Source organism: Balaenoptera ricei, chromosome 2 (assembly GCF_028023285.1).
Source record: "Balaenoptera ricei isolate mBalRic1 chromosome 2, mBalRic1.hap2, whole genome shotgun sequence".
NCBI classification, from domain to species: domain Eukaryota; kingdom Metazoa; phylum Chordata; class Mammalia; order Artiodactyla; family Balaenopteridae; genus Balaenoptera; species Balaenoptera ricei.
In genome coordinates this window covers 36,401,319-36,416,478 of record NC_082640.1, presented here as the reverse complement: position 1 = coordinate 36,416,478, position 15,160 = coordinate 36,401,319, and the positions used below count along the sequence as shown (strand labels likewise).

General features: G+C 48.3%; 1 protein-coding gene across 1 annotated transcript in view; it reads right to left on the bottom strand.

Annotated features, from left to right (window-relative positions):
- Positions 1-14,949, bottom strand: part of HOMER2 (homer scaffold protein 2) — a 97,458-nt gene extending 82,509 nt beyond the window's left edge. Inside the window, exon 1 of the mRNA XM_059912370.1 lies at positions 14,791-14,949. Within this exon, the coding sequence (XP_059768353.1) occupies positions 14,791-14,795 (5 nt within the window). The 5' untranslated portion in view covers positions 14,796-14,949. The remainder of the gene's footprint in view (positions 1-14,790) is intronic.
- Between the last annotated feature and the right edge of the window lie 211 nt (positions 14,950-15,160).

Below are 15,160 nucleotides of genomic sequence, written 5' to 3'. Positions count from 1 at the left end.
ACCTGCTCCTCCTGCAGGCTTCCCTACACCTACTATTTGCTTAACCCCCAAACCAAACGGGTCCTCTTTATTTCCTCCCTCTCCCTTATCCTTACCCCATATCCAATCCCTCTGAAAGTTCTCCAAACCATCTGTGGAATCTGCCCACTTCACTCCCTCCCCTCTGCAACCTTAGGCTCAGCCAGCATCCTCTTTGAACTGGAACCCAGGAACCCCGTCACTTCTTCTTGCTCAGGGCTCGTCCTCTTCCATCCATTCTCCACAGAGCACCAGAGAAGTCTTCTTAAAAATTAGGAAGGGCCGTGTGGCAGGCCTATTAAAACCCTTCAGTCTTGGACTTCCCTGGCGGTCCAGTGGTTGAGATTCCGTGCTTCCAATACAGGGGGTGCAGATTTGATCCCTGGTCGGGGAACTAAGATCCCACACACCACGCAGCGTGGCCAAAACATAAATTTTTAAAAAAACCTTCAGTCTTATCCAATCTCACGGCATCTCAGATAAAAACCATAGGCCATGCCACAGCCTATGAGGTCCCGTCCACCTTCATCCCTTCCTACTTCTCTCCAACCTCAGACTGGGCGCCCTCCCCTCACTTGCTGCCAGCCAGCCCCACAGGTCTGATTTCAATTTCTCAAACATTCTGGGCAGCTCCTTCCCACGCTGGGTCTTCACACCTGCTCCTCCACCTAGAATGGGCTGCTCCTGTTCTTCACGTGATGTATAGCAGCTTAAATGTCACCTCTTCAGAGGCAGCTCATAAACATACATTCTAAAGTCAGTCTCAGCCCTTGCTTCTCTCTCTCATGGCACTGAGCATGACTTGCAGTTACTTTATTTGTGGATGCTTTTAAGAGGTTTTTTTGTTGTTGTTGGGGGGAGGCGAGGGCTGGGAGTAGGCAGAGACAGGCAGAATCTGTCTCCCTCACTAGAATGTAAATTCCATGGGAATAAGAGGAACCATGTCTGATTTAAATCATTAAATGTTAAAATGATAATATTTTGGATATATTTGTTTAAAATACATTAAAATTTATTTCACCTGTTTTTTTTGCCTTTTTTTTAAATGGACAATAGAACATGTAAAATTACATATGTGGCCTTCATATTTCTATTGGACTGTGCTGGTCCGATTGGCAAGGGTTGGGGGGAAGCAGATTATGATATTATGTTGATATAACATTGTATTATAGGGACTTCCCTGGCAGTCCAGTAGTTAAGACTCTGTGCTTCCAATGCAGGGGGCGCAGGTGCGATCCCTGGTCAGGGAACTAAGATCCCGCATGCCACAAGGCGCAGCCAAAAACAAACAAACAAACAAAAAAACCCAATGTCTTATAATCAAATGTTTTATGTGATAAACAATACAGAGGGGCATGGGCCAAGTATTCAGGTACACAGAAGACAGGTAGGTCAGGCTAGGTTAGAGCAGGCTTGAAATGCCAAACTAAAGAAGATAAAGTCATGAATCATTTCTACTTAGCTGGGCGCCCTGTGAATTGACCCATAGTCTAGATATTCTTGTCTGCATAAGACTCAGTGTTCCCATGCCCTCCCTTCCCCTTCTCATACTTAGAGAATCAGACTCATCAAAAGAAATGAGGTTTTGTTATGGTCTGGTTTTTCTTACCATCTCAGCTTTGGGCCACTGCAAGACTCAGAGTGAGGTCAAGGAGACAGCGCTGTGCAGAAGCACTCAGTCCATCTTCCATGGGACACGCCCTACATCAGATGGTGGGGCAGAGGGCACGGATAAGCCATCCCCACCCTGCCTCTGCCCTCAGGTGTCGAGCTGACCCTCCGGGTCACCACATTAATGTTCATTCCCTCCAAGAGATTATCTGCTCCCATGGAGCAAGGAAATCCACTTCTCACAGAGGTTAATAAACTTACAGATCTCATTACTCAAAGAGGTCACGCTGGCAAGAACTTTAATGCGTTTTTTAGAAAAGGTCTGGAAGAATTATTAACAACAGAACAGTGACTGGCTACTCAGAGACGCGAAAGCAAAAAGGGGACTGATGGGGATGAAGCAGGCTCTCCCCTCCTCCCACGCAGCATCCCCGACAGCTGCGGACAGCAAAGCACCTGGAATCCAACCAGGGTGGCCGTCTCTGACTGCCCATCATCTGGGTCTCGGACTGCTTGCCTCTGCTCCTACCCCCAGGTCTCTTGGATGTTGGCAAGTAGTCTAGCTGTGGTGACTGGCAACTTTGCAAACTCACATTCCTGAATCTACAACTAGTCCCTCAGGTTGCTCACAAATCTGTATTTGCCCCAGCTAACTCCCTGCCCCACCCCCAACAACCAGCTGTACCAAAGCATTTCCTCTCTTCCCGATCTACCGCCTGGTTCTCAGATCAATTCCTTAGCTCACACTGAGAAGGAAAAGCCAGTTGGGACTTCCCTGGTGGCGCAGTGGTTAAGAATCCGCCTGCCAAGGCAGGGGACACGGGTTCGAGCCCTGGTCCAGGAAGATCCCACATGCTGTGGAGCAACTAAGCCCTTGCACCACAACTACTGAAGCCCACACGCTCTAGGGCCCGTGTGCCACAACTACTGAGCCCACATGCCACAACTACTGAAGCCCATGCGCCTAGAGCCCGTGCTCTGCAGCAAGAGAAGCCACCGCAATGAGAAGCCCGCGCACCGCAACGAAGAGTAGCCCCTACTCGCCGCAACTAGAGAAAGCCCGTGCACAGCAACGAAGACCCAACGCAGCCAAAAATAAATAAAATTAAAAAAAAAAAAAAAAAAAGCCAGTAGACCCAGCTCCCTCATTCCCCTTTCCACCACAGCCTCAAAATGCCTCCATATCTGCACCTTGCCTGGTCTCTAAGGATGACCCTCCCAGCCGAAAGCTCTTGTTCTAGTTCTCTCCTGCCTCCAACCTCACTGTGCCAACCTCACTGCCTCTCATCTTTCTCTAATGCCTTCAACCTCCTCCTTTCCTTTCCCCCTCAGACTTCCAACATGCTCAACTTATGAAATAAAAATCAGCCTTCCTTCTACCCTGACTCACCCTCAAACTCACCTTCATCTTCAGCCAGACTTCTCTATTCCCCTACCACACGCTCACTCCTTAAATCACTGCGGATGGATTTATGCCTTCACACTTGGCTGAAGCTGCTCTTAAAATCCATCAGTGCCCTAACACTCCCACCCTCACAGTGGTATTTAGCAGCATGCACCTTGGGTCCCCACCCAGCTTTCTGAGGTCTTCACTCCTGTTGAGTACACCTCCCTTTTCAGCCTCCTCTCCCCTGGCTTCCGCGACACCTCTCTCTTCCAGCCTTCCTCCAATGTCATCACCTCTAAGACTCACCCACTGGCTTCTTTTCCTTCTCTTCAACTGTCATCCTTTCCCAGAGTTCCATCTTCACCTTCTTGACCCACTCTCTCCTTGGCTGATCAAATCCATCTCAGAGGTGATGGCTCTCAAATCTGTACCTCTGATTCTATCCTAATTGCTAAGTGCTAGAGCTGAATTTCTACTGATAGAGGCCACTCCATATGACCCACTACAAGTGGAAATTCACCATAATCACCCCAGACTAAACTCTCATCAATTCCCTCCCCAAAACTGCACCTCCTCTTGTGTTCCCAATCTTGGTTAATGGCACCACCATCCACTCAGCCATACAGTCTAGAAATATCCGAATTGCTGGCAACTCTGCCTCTCCCTTTCTCTCATTTCAACAATCAAGAGCCGTGGGTCCACCTCCCACGTGACTCTCAGGGAGTCTCTAGCCTCCAGAAAGTGCATCTTAAGAACATGGATTCTGCTCTCAAACAGGCTTGAACTTGGTTTCCAACTCTGCCACATCCTGGCTGGGAGCTTGAACAGATTACTAATCTCTCAAGCCCAGTGTCTCCAACTATGAAAGTGAGGGTTGTTGTGAGAATTAAATGAGATATTATATAGACACACTCTGCATGGTAACTCCAACCCACTAAGTTCTCATTAAATAATAGTTTAATTTGTGTCCTAACTTAGCGACTCTACAGGAAAGACGTTCAGGCTTTCTACCTCTCACCTCCAGCAAGGTGTCTTACATATATTTTTCTATTTTATTGTATTATGTACATTCCTAGAAGCTGCCTCAGATCTAGAACAGAACAGGGCAAGGTTTACATTACATAAGTCTGTGCCATATCTGCTTTCTGCTCTCAGCATTTCTTGCCTGGACTGTGGCTAGTTCCTATGAGGTCTCTTTCCTCTAATCTCTTAACTTTCTATGCAACCCTTCATTACCATCTCTGGAATAATTTTCCTAATGCAAGTAACATTCTTCTCTTCAAAACTGAAAGTGTTCCCTCATTACGTATAGACTGAAGTCCAATTCCATGGGATACAGCATGGTTCTGCCTCCTGAAGTCACCTCTTCCTCTCTGAGCCCACTGCCTGCCACTGCCCTGGGGGTCAGGCCTCATTCTCTGGTACCAAGACTAACTGCTCCCCCCACCTCCAGCCTCACCCATGGCTGGCTCCCTGCCACCCACAGGATGAAGACCCAACCACTTGGCACAAAGGCCTTTCCTTCATGTCTATACCTTCCTGACCCCCCTTCTCCACACTCACCATGTACTTCACATTCTTTCTCACCTCCCTGCCCACTACTAACAGCTAACACACATCACAATGTGTATTTCATTTAAACCTCACAACCACACTATGACGTTGGTACTATTATCATTCCCATTTCACAGATGAGGAAACTGAAGGTCAAAGAAGGTCAGTATCTTGCTCCAAGTCATACAGCCAGAGAATGGCCAAGCCAGGCCTGAGTACAAGGTTTCTGTCCTTGACCTCCATACTCCACTGCCTCCTATGGGAAGCTCTCTCCATCTAAATGCTTTGCCTTGCTCTGCCTTTCTGTCTGCCTGGGAAACTCCTACTCATCCTTCAAGACTCAGTTCCAAGGTCATCTCCTTCGAGAAGCCTTGTCTAACTTCTTGCAGAGTTAAGCATTTCATCCTTGTCCATATTTCAATACAAGGGCTTATCTCATTGCCCTAATTAGCTGCCCACCATCCATCTGCCTCAGGAGGGCAGGGACCCTGTTCTAACAACCTCTGTCCTCCTGGAGCCTGGCCCAGAGAAGGTGCTCAAGAGCTAGGGGATGGCCATTGGTCAAAGAGTCAAGAAAGCTACAGGGTGGGCTTCTCTGGTGGCGCAGTGGTTAAGAACCCGCCTGCAAATGCAGGGGACACAGGTTCAAGCCCTGGTCGGGAAGATCCCACATGCCGCAGAGCAACTAAGCCTGTGTGCCACAACTACTGAGCCTGTGCTCTAGAGCCTGCAAGCCACAACTACTGAAGCCCGCGTGCCTAGAGCCCATGCTCTGCAACAAGAGAAGCCACTTCAATGAAAAGCTCATGCACTGCAACGAAGAGTAGCCCCCACTCGCTGCAACTATAGAAAGCCCACGCGCAGCTACAAAGACCCAATGCAGCCAAAAATAAAATTAATTAATTTTAAAAAATTTTTTTAATTATAAAAAAGAAAGCTACAGGAGCTGATGAACAGATGAAGGGTGATGAGAAAGGAGTTCAGATCCATATAAGTGGGTGGGAATCAGAGATATGAGCCTCTGAAACCAACTACTGTCTAGTCCACATGGCCCCTGGTCCCATATCCCTCCCATGTTAGTCCACTAGGTAATGTTTGGTTGATGTCCACCTCCCCACTAGACTGCAAGCATCATGGGACCATGGATGTTCATCATTGTGTTTGTTCCCAGCACATACAACAGTGCCTGACACAAGGTAGACGGCCACGATTCCTTGAAGGAATAAAAGAATGAATATACAAAGAAGGGTTCCCTAACCAGCAACACAAATACCTAGTCTGATGCCCACAATGGGGTAGAACTCCTTGGTTTTTTTGTCCACACTTGCACCTCCCCATGAAAGCAACTGGTTGGTAGACTGGCTTTCTTGTTGGGATGGGTGGGTCAGCTTCCTAACCTTCCTTGTCCACTGGCTGGTAACATTCCTCCACCCACACGACTGGAGAGGCTTAGTGATATGAACGAGAGCTTCAGAAGGCAAACTGCATATTCTCTGGGTCACCCAATGACAGGGAGCCAACCTTGGCAGTACTCAGGACTGGCCAGCAGCTGAGGACTCGGGGAGCGCCCAAGAGGATTAAAGATGAAGAATGGACCATTTCCAACCATGTACTCCAGAAGGTACCTCAGGAGTACCTTGAGGAGTACACCTGCCAACCTCCTACCCAAAACAGAAATGATCATGATAATCACGGTGAAGTTGGCCACCACTGATGAAATATTTATGTGTGAGACGTTGTGCTAAGTGCTTTACACACATTTTTCTCATTAATCGTCTCCGTCCTTTAACAGCTGAAGACAGTGAAGCTTAGAGAGAGAAAATGACTTGTCCAAGCTCACACAGCCAACCAGGGGGGCTGGGGTCTGTACTGAGCCCCCCTGAGCCCTCCTGACAGGTGGCCTTCCGTGACAATGGACTCATCTTGCTGAGACAGCCAGTTTTATCTTCAGTCCACTCGGAGGAGTTAGAGAGCTCATCCTCAGACCCATGACCTGAAATCAGCCTCGATGCCACCTCCACCGGGAGCTCCTTTTCCTGCCTTTTGGAGCCTCCTGAAACAGGCTCCATTCCTCTTCCCCAGGAGGACCTTTTCTCCATCACCCACCCCCCCGGGACAAACAACTCTCCTGTTCTCCATTTATCTGAACAACCCCAATTAAAAGCTTTCCCAATTAAAAATCCCAAAAGGGATCCAATGCCTGGGCAGCAGGGTCTACAATATTCCTCATTAATTGGATCCCTATGGACAACCCCTACCCCATAACCCACAGACAAGATTTCCCCCAGAGCACAAAGGGAGGAAGGAGGACAAAGGGCTGGCTGGGCGGTTCTGCCCCTCACTGGTGATCTGGACCAAGATCTGCCCAGGACACGGCAACAAAAGAGGGACCGTCAGAGCCCCTCTGGTAGCTGAGACTCAGCCTCAACTTGGTTGGGAGGCACCTGGGTACTAAAGGGTCTCTTACTGCACAGCTCTCAAGCTAACTGCTTTGGCTGGTGGCGATGCCTTATCCTAAGCTTTTCTGCATGGGGTGAGGGGGCGCCATGGTCCCCAATTCCTCAGAAGAAGAAGAAGACGAAGACAATCAACCAGGCTTGTGAATAAAATTGTTTAAAAAGAAAAAATCTCTAGTCGTTGACAAATGTCTAAATGTGTTCCCCACACGCGTATTTTTATTCTAACAAGCTAATTTGAAATATAATTTAAATAAATTCTACCAGAATGATACCATATGACTAACAGCACCCGGCGGCAGAACTTCTGGAGGCTTCATCGTACATTCAGCAGAGGTTTCCAACCTGACACTGTTCCCACACAACGCACACCCGCTAGGACACTGGCTCCTGCTGCCAGCGCGTGCCTCCAAGTCTATAAATACGACTCGGGGGCAGCCTGCGTGAGCAATACCTGTAAGTGTAGACACAGAACACACGGGGCTTGGGGACCAGCGTCTCCAAACCCATGCAGATTAGAAGCTCTTTGCCCCAATTCCTCTCGAGGCTGCTTTTTGCTTAATTTATTTTCATGCTAGAAAAAAAACAAAGTCTAACCCTCAAGATCCGCAAGGTCAGGACCTGGTACACCTGAGAGTTCTAATATTCTGAAAAATGCTTTTTCTCTATTGTAAATCTGTTTGGGGGCTGCTGTTCACTTTCGTCTGACAAAGGTGAAGGAAGTTTTTCTTTTCAAAGGGAAAAGGAGATCCCATCCCCACTCCATATGCCAAAAGGAAGTCTTTCTCCAAAGGTTTTAGACGCCAATGCTGGCTGAGTAACATATCACAGGATTTACCCAGGTGTTTTTTTTTAATTGCCTGACAACTGAAGCAGGGACTGAACCGTCCCTCCTGTATGTATGTCCCTGCCAATCCCCTCGCCAAGGGAAGCATCTCTGCAGGAGGGGCCTGATGCCCACCAGACAAAGGGCTTTGCAGCAGAAGGGGCAAAGGGGTGGGCACGGGTGCTTTCTGCTTGTAGAGAGCCTTCTCCTCCAGGTCTTAAAGCAGAATTACTCTGCCCTGATATTTCCAAACAAGCAGAAACAGTTTGAGCAGCTGGGTCCTGGTTCACCAACACCCTTAGCAACAACGACGAATCCTTGGTGTTCTTACCAAGATTCACTAAGGAGCAGTGACTCACTCAAAATTACACAGTCACCACAAATTACCCAACGTTAATTGTGATCCTGGTTTCCTCTACCATTTCTTTCCTTCAGTAATTCATTTAAAGCAAACAATTGCTTTAAAAGATTATCAAAATGTCGTTTTTATTTTTTAAATTATACCCTGCCTTGTTCTAGAAAGGACTTAAGCAGGTTTGTAAAGATGTATAAAATTCGGCAAAATGACAAATCCAAGTAGGTTTGGATTTAAATGATGATGTATATTTATAGTGATTGGCATGGAAAGATGTCCATTCAAGGTATTTCAGGTTGAAAAACTTATGTTACAAAACAGATGTATGATATGATTCCATTTAGATAAAAATATACTTGTTTTATGTAGACATAGATCTAGACACGGAGACATATATATTCCAATACATGGAAAAGTCTGCAAAGACAGACATACGATTGCTGATGGAGGTTATCCCTGCAATGTGGGATGACAAGTAATTTTCACTTCCTCCTTTATGCTGTTATTTTTTAGTATGAACATGTAACATTTTTATAATTAGAAAAAAGCAAAGCTATTTACATTTTGTTAAAAAAAAAAAAGTGGTAGATGAAAAAGGGTGAAGGTAAAACAAGGGCAGGGCCATACAACTGAATGAGGAATAAAGGTAAAGGATGAGGTCTGATAAATTTGCTAAGGGGGACCACACATCTGTCTCTTAAGTTCCCCAGGAGCCATTACAGAAAAGAAACCTAGTAATTTACACAAATCATTGAGTCCATCAGACAAAAGCAAACCACCTGCTCTGCTCTGGGTCTTCCTTCAGGGGACTGTGCACAAGCAGCAAATGTGCCCTCAATTCCATTCTAAAACCTTCAAGGCCAGTTGTTTCAGGACTGTTTCCAACAAGAATGATGGCATCTTCCCAAAGTGAAAGTCAACCCAAAGTGAGTATTCATTTATTCCTATTCACTCATTCATTCAGTACATATCTACTTAGTGTCTACCCCATGCCAAGTACTGTGTATTTTTCCATCTCTGACACTCAGGGTGATGCTAAGGGCTTCTAAATAATGAGGGTGATCCTACATGCTAAAGGTCTCTCTAAGCATCTCTCCATAGTGCACTGGGGCATCTTTCCTAAGTTCCCCAGATAGTTCCTCTGACACCCTATGGATTACAATAGTTTGTTGAAACTCACACATAAAGCTGGTACTTGTATATGTGGCTTATCTCCTCTTCCTCAAAACTCCACAAGGGCAGGAACTAGTAGCTCATCCCGGATCCCCAGTAGACTCTCCAATTGCCTTACAGATGAAGGGACTGAGTGAACCTCAGAAAGCTTAAAATACCCACAACAGGGGACTTCCCTGGTGGTCCAGGGGTTAGGACTACGCATTCCACTGCCATGGTCCCGGTAGGGGAACTAAGATCCCAAAGCCGCGCTGCACAGCCAAAAATGAATTAAAAAACAAAACAAAAAACCCCACAACAGGACCAAGAGAAGACAAGTTTCCTCAATATATCTGAGAGACTGTTATCTATTTTAGTCAACACAAACCCCAAAGAAAAGTCTGTAATTTGTAGGAACTATGTAATTAGGTGTGATTCAGAGGGAGTGGAAAATGAAAGGAGAAGGAATGGTCATCAGAAGAAAGCTAATCGGTATAGATTACCAAAAGAAGGCCCACAGTGTTAGATAACCAAGATTGTTACATTGCAACATAATCTTGGCTGAACAAAACAAATGAGTGTAAACTGAAGCCAGACAGAAATACAGTAGGTCTTGTTTGTAAACACTGACAAAATCATCCACAAGTCACAACAGCAGACAAGATGGCTTTTCTATTAGCCTTCTGCAGGCGGGTAAAAGGGTAATTTACAACCCCAATGCTCGGGTGAGAGCCGACAGCCTGAAAATTAACCGAAGTCACAATAAAAGCTAAATGGCTTGCTTTAGCATTAAAAGAAAACTGCATCCAAATGTGATTTCTTTCTCTCTTGGCCCTTGCAACTCTCAATTTAGCGTGCTATATAAAAGGTAATCCAAAACTCATCACAACTTCCAGGCCAGCATCCAAGCAAGGCTGCCCACCACATTCAAGCATTAACTCAATCAAAAAGTTTATTGGGGGCCTATTAGGTGCTAGACACTGTGCTAGCTGTTGGGATTCACTGGTGAAAAACAGAAGACCCTATCCTCTCAGGACGCTATTGGGGAAGGCAGATGGTAAACAAGTAGGTAGAACCCAAACGACAGCAGGTGTGCTGTGGTGAGCAATTGTGGGAACAAAAAGTATGGTTACTGTCAGCACGTAACAGGGGTGGTCAGGAAAGTTCCCTGAGCAGGAGATTCTGAATGTCAAAATACCAAGGATGAGAAGGAGGAAGGTATTTGCAGAGTCAGGGCAAGAACGTTCCACGCACAGGGAAGAGCAAGTTCAAAGACCCCCCAGGCAGGGCAAGAAAAGAAAGGAGGCCAGTGTTAGCAGAAGGCAGTGGGGGATGGCCAGAGTGGCTGGGAAGGCGGGGCACAAGCCAGCTGCCTGTCAGCTGGAGGGTGTTTAAGGAAAAGAGTGATGTGACCTGATTGAAAAGCCGATCACTCGGGCTCCCATGTGGAGAATGGACTGGAGACACCCCAGAGTGGAAGCTGGGGGGACTGTTAGGAAGTTAGTCCAGGAAGGAGGCTACAGTGGCCAGGACTAGAGTAGGAGCTATGATTCTAGGGAGAGGAGAATGCATCCCAGATAATATCCCAGAAGTAGAACCCCTGGGACCCACTGACAGCCTGGATGTCAGGGGTAAGGGAGAGAAGAATCAAGGACGACTCTTACAAGTGGGTGGATGGTGGGCCCATGGACTGGGATGGGGAAGAAAGAGGGAAGGAGAGATCTGGAAGGAATATCAAGAGCTCCATGCGTGGACAAGAGCAAGAAGCCCTGAGAAAGGGCTGTGTTAGAAGTACAAACATGGGAGTCACCAGCATATAGATAGTATTTAAAGCCATGGGGGCACTTCCCTGGTGGCGCAGTAGTTAAGAATCCACCTGTCAATGCAGGGGACACTGGTTCGATCCCTGGTCTGGGAAAATCCCACATGCTGCAGAGCAACTAAGCCCGTGCACCACAACTACTGAGCCTGCACTCTAGAGCCCGCGAGCCACAACTACTGAGCCCGTGTGCCACAACTGCTGAAGCCCGAGCGCCTAGAGCCCATGCTCCGCAACAAGAGAAGCCACCGCAACGAGAAGCCAGCGCACCGCAACGAAAAGTAGCCCCTGCTCGCCACAGCTAGAGGAAGCCTGCACGCAGCAACGAAGACCCAATGCAGCCAAAAATAAATAAATAAATAAATTCATTAAAAATAAAAATTAAAAAAAGCCATGGGGGGATTGGGTTGGGATGGGATAACATTACCTAGGAAGAGAGTGTTGACAGCAAAAAGGAACCAGGACAAGTTCCTAAACAACCCCATCACACTGAGGTCAGAAAGAGGAGCAACCAGCAGCGAGACTGAAGAGGAGCCATCAGGAAGGGAAGAGGAAACCCAGGAGAGTGTGGTGGGAAGGAGGAGGGAGTGGCCATGGGGGAGGAACGCTGCTGAGAAGGGGAGGAAGACAAGGACAAGGTCATCAGTGACCCAGCAGTTCTGGTGAAGAGGTGGGGACAGAAGCCAGACTGTAGATTGTGAAGGGCTAACCAATGGTAGGTGAAGGAAATGAATGGAGACAGTGGGTTTGGACATCTCTTTTGAGATGTTTTCAGGTGAAGGGGAGCAAAGAAGTGGAAGAGAAGAAGGACAGGGATGTAAAACGAGAGACACTAAAGCTGTGCTGTCCGATACGGCGGCCACTAGCCGCCTGTGGCTATTAAACTTGAATTAAAAATCAGGTCCTCAATCGCACTAGCCACATTTCAAGTGCCCCAGAGCCATATGTGGCTGGTGGCGGCGGTACTGCACCATGCAGATACAGAATGTTTCCATCAGTGTGGAAAGTTCTACTGGACAGCACTGAACTAAAGCATGTTTGTGCACTGATGGGAAAGACCCTGGAGAGAGAGGAAGCTGAGAGAACAAGAAATGTTCCCTGACAAGGTGAATGGGGATGGGATGAATGGTCCACCAGGAGGGGTGAGCCTCTGGTAGGACAACAGGTGGGAAGGAAAACACAGGAGCAGCTGCACACGGGACTGTAGCAGGGCAGAAAGATGAGGCTTTTCCTTGGACTGTGGCTCTATTTTGTCAATGAAAAGGGAGGCAAGGTGTGCATGGGGAGGAGAGAGAGGTCTGAGAAGGGGAGAAGGTATGAAGCAGCTTCCTTGGGGAGTGAGAACACAAACTTACTGGGGAAACCACACACTTAATGCAAAATACTTCTCAGAAGAGAAGCAGGAAATAGCAGTGAACATCTGAATGAGGAAAAGCATCTTAAGTGGGGAAGAGATAAACTCAGGGTTTTTTTTGTATTTTTCCCTTAAATCTTGGTCATGTCTAGACAGTAGAGCCATGACAAAGCTGTAGGATCACAGCAAGATTTTCTACTGGCTGCCCTCTCTTGGTTCATCCCCCTCCATCCTACTAAACTCTCGGAAAGGATGACATTGGTTCTATTTTCGGTTAAAATGGCTCCCTCCACCCTCCTCTGTCTGAACTGCTTACCCAGCCCTTAGCTCCATCTCAACTTACAGCCATGGTTTGTACATTCACATAAATTATAGAAGAGGTGGATATATTAAAAATGGCAGAAGTAGGTAGGAGTTACAAACCAACTGTTACCTACAAGAAGTGAGTAATAGACACTTATCAGATGATGTTAAAATTACATGAAAGGCATATTCAATGTTTAAACAAAATCTCCAAGCTACTCCTCCCTGCTTCTCTACAAACAAAAATTATTTTCTGACATTTTCTTTAAGCTTTTATGAGTAAACATTTTCATTTCAACAGAACTATTTGATCTCAACCACAGAGCTTAAATATTTGTTTTTGATCATGCAAGTGTGTTGGGTTGGTTTTGTGTTGGCTGGGGGGAGGGGGGAGAGAGAGTGTTAAAATTACCCAGATCCCTTTTATCTTCCATCTTGAGACCTACATTTGCCAACTCCTTCTTCCCATACATTTTTTTTTAAAAGTATGAAATCTGAGAGCCTCAAAGCTTCCCACTGCACAAAGAGCAGCCCTTTCATCGCTGACCAAGAGGTCACTGGAAATGTTACAGAAAAACTAAATGTTACAGAAAAACTGTTTCCCAGCCAGGGTGCCTCTGGTACAATCACTCACACCTTCTGTATGTGTGAAATCTGGATCCGCACCAATGTCTTAAGCAAATCTCCTGGCCCCTCTCTGTCCCCACTGACCTGCTCATGTTGGTCTTGAGTTCTCACACTTCCCTTCTCAAAATTCCTCTTGGCCTCCCTCTGTTTCCTCCAAACACTTTACAGACCACATAGATAAAATTCACTGGGTAAAATGACTCCAGAAACTTACCTGGAGTAAAGTAAGGAGTAAGGTGCAACAAAGCCACTGACCCATGAGAGCTGGGTCAAGCCACCAGGACAATCCTTCCCCTTTCCACTCCTCACCAATCCCATACAGGAAAGCAAGCTCTCTAGACCCACCCAGCAGAAGTCTTTGGGTCTTGAGAAGTGTTGTTTGAAGGCCACTAAGCTCAGCAGCAGGGGACACAGAGACTCAGGAACTCTGGCTCACTTACCCACCCCCCACTCCCAAGCCCACAGTCAGGCTGTGGCTTCCCCTCTGCCGATGTGCTCAGCGTCCTTCTACAAACACTCATCAGCTGCCTGCCCAACCTGGGAGAAATCACCCCACCACTTCAGGCCTCAGTTTCCTTATCTGTACAATGGGAATAGCAACCGTTCCCTGAGTGTGCACAGCACATCATCAATATGGGCTCACATCAGGTGAGTAGATGTAAGGAGTTAATTTTGTTATTAGCACAGCGGCTCCCTGACTCACAGCGCCTACTGCTCAGAGAGACGCCAAGGAGAAATCAATTCTGCTTTTTAAATTACTTTATATACTCAGAAGCATTAGTCACTTAGACAGAGTACTTCAACTTCTCTCCTGAGCATCAACTCAGTTGTTTCAAAGACTGAAGCCTTACCTACAAATCCTCAGTCATCTCAAAGCAGACTCAAAGTCCACTATTACTACACTGGGGATTATTATTATTTGGTGTGTTCCCTTTCCAGGAAAACTTCGATTTTCATTTTGTTTGTAATAAACCCAATCGTGCAGAAAGACTAACTGCTTCTTAGACTCCAAAACACAGGCCCTGGAGTTGATCGCGCCCGGAGCGAGGGGACCACGGAATGGTCGAAGCACGGAGGCCGGCCAGGGTGCCTGTCCCCGCCCGGTGCCCCCGCGCCCGCGCCCGGGCTGCCTGGGAGGGGAAAGGCCACGGGCGCGGAGTCAGGCGGCCTCAGGCTCTCAGGAGCCGACTGCTCGCTGGCTCCAGGGTCCCGGCGCGGGGTGTAGGGGCCGGCTCGCTCTCGGGGCTCCGAGCCCGGGGGACGCGAGCCGCGGCCCCGCAGCCCCTCTGGGGCTGCGCGCGGGGCGCGCGCGGCGCGGTCTCACTCACCCCATCTCCGGCGCTGCTCCGGCTGCCGCTCCGACGGGGCCTCTCGTGTTCCCTCTCCGCCCGCTCTGCAGCCGCTCCCCGCGCGGCACATGCGGCAGCCCGTGCGCGCCCGGCTCAGCCCCGGCGCCGCTCCATTCCGCGAGGCTGCGCGCCTGCCGCCGCCGCCGCCGCCGCCGCCGCCGCCACCGCCACCAGGCGCGAGCGGGCGGGCGGGCGGGGTCTTGGTCGCCGGGGGCTGGGCGGCCGCGCTCGGGCGGTATCCGCCCCGCCCCGCTCCCGCCGCCCGGCTCCTTACGTAACCTCTTGGCCCCCGGGGCCCGGCGCGCAGCCGAGGGGCGGGGGGCGCGGCCGTGTGTGCGGCGTCCCCCCG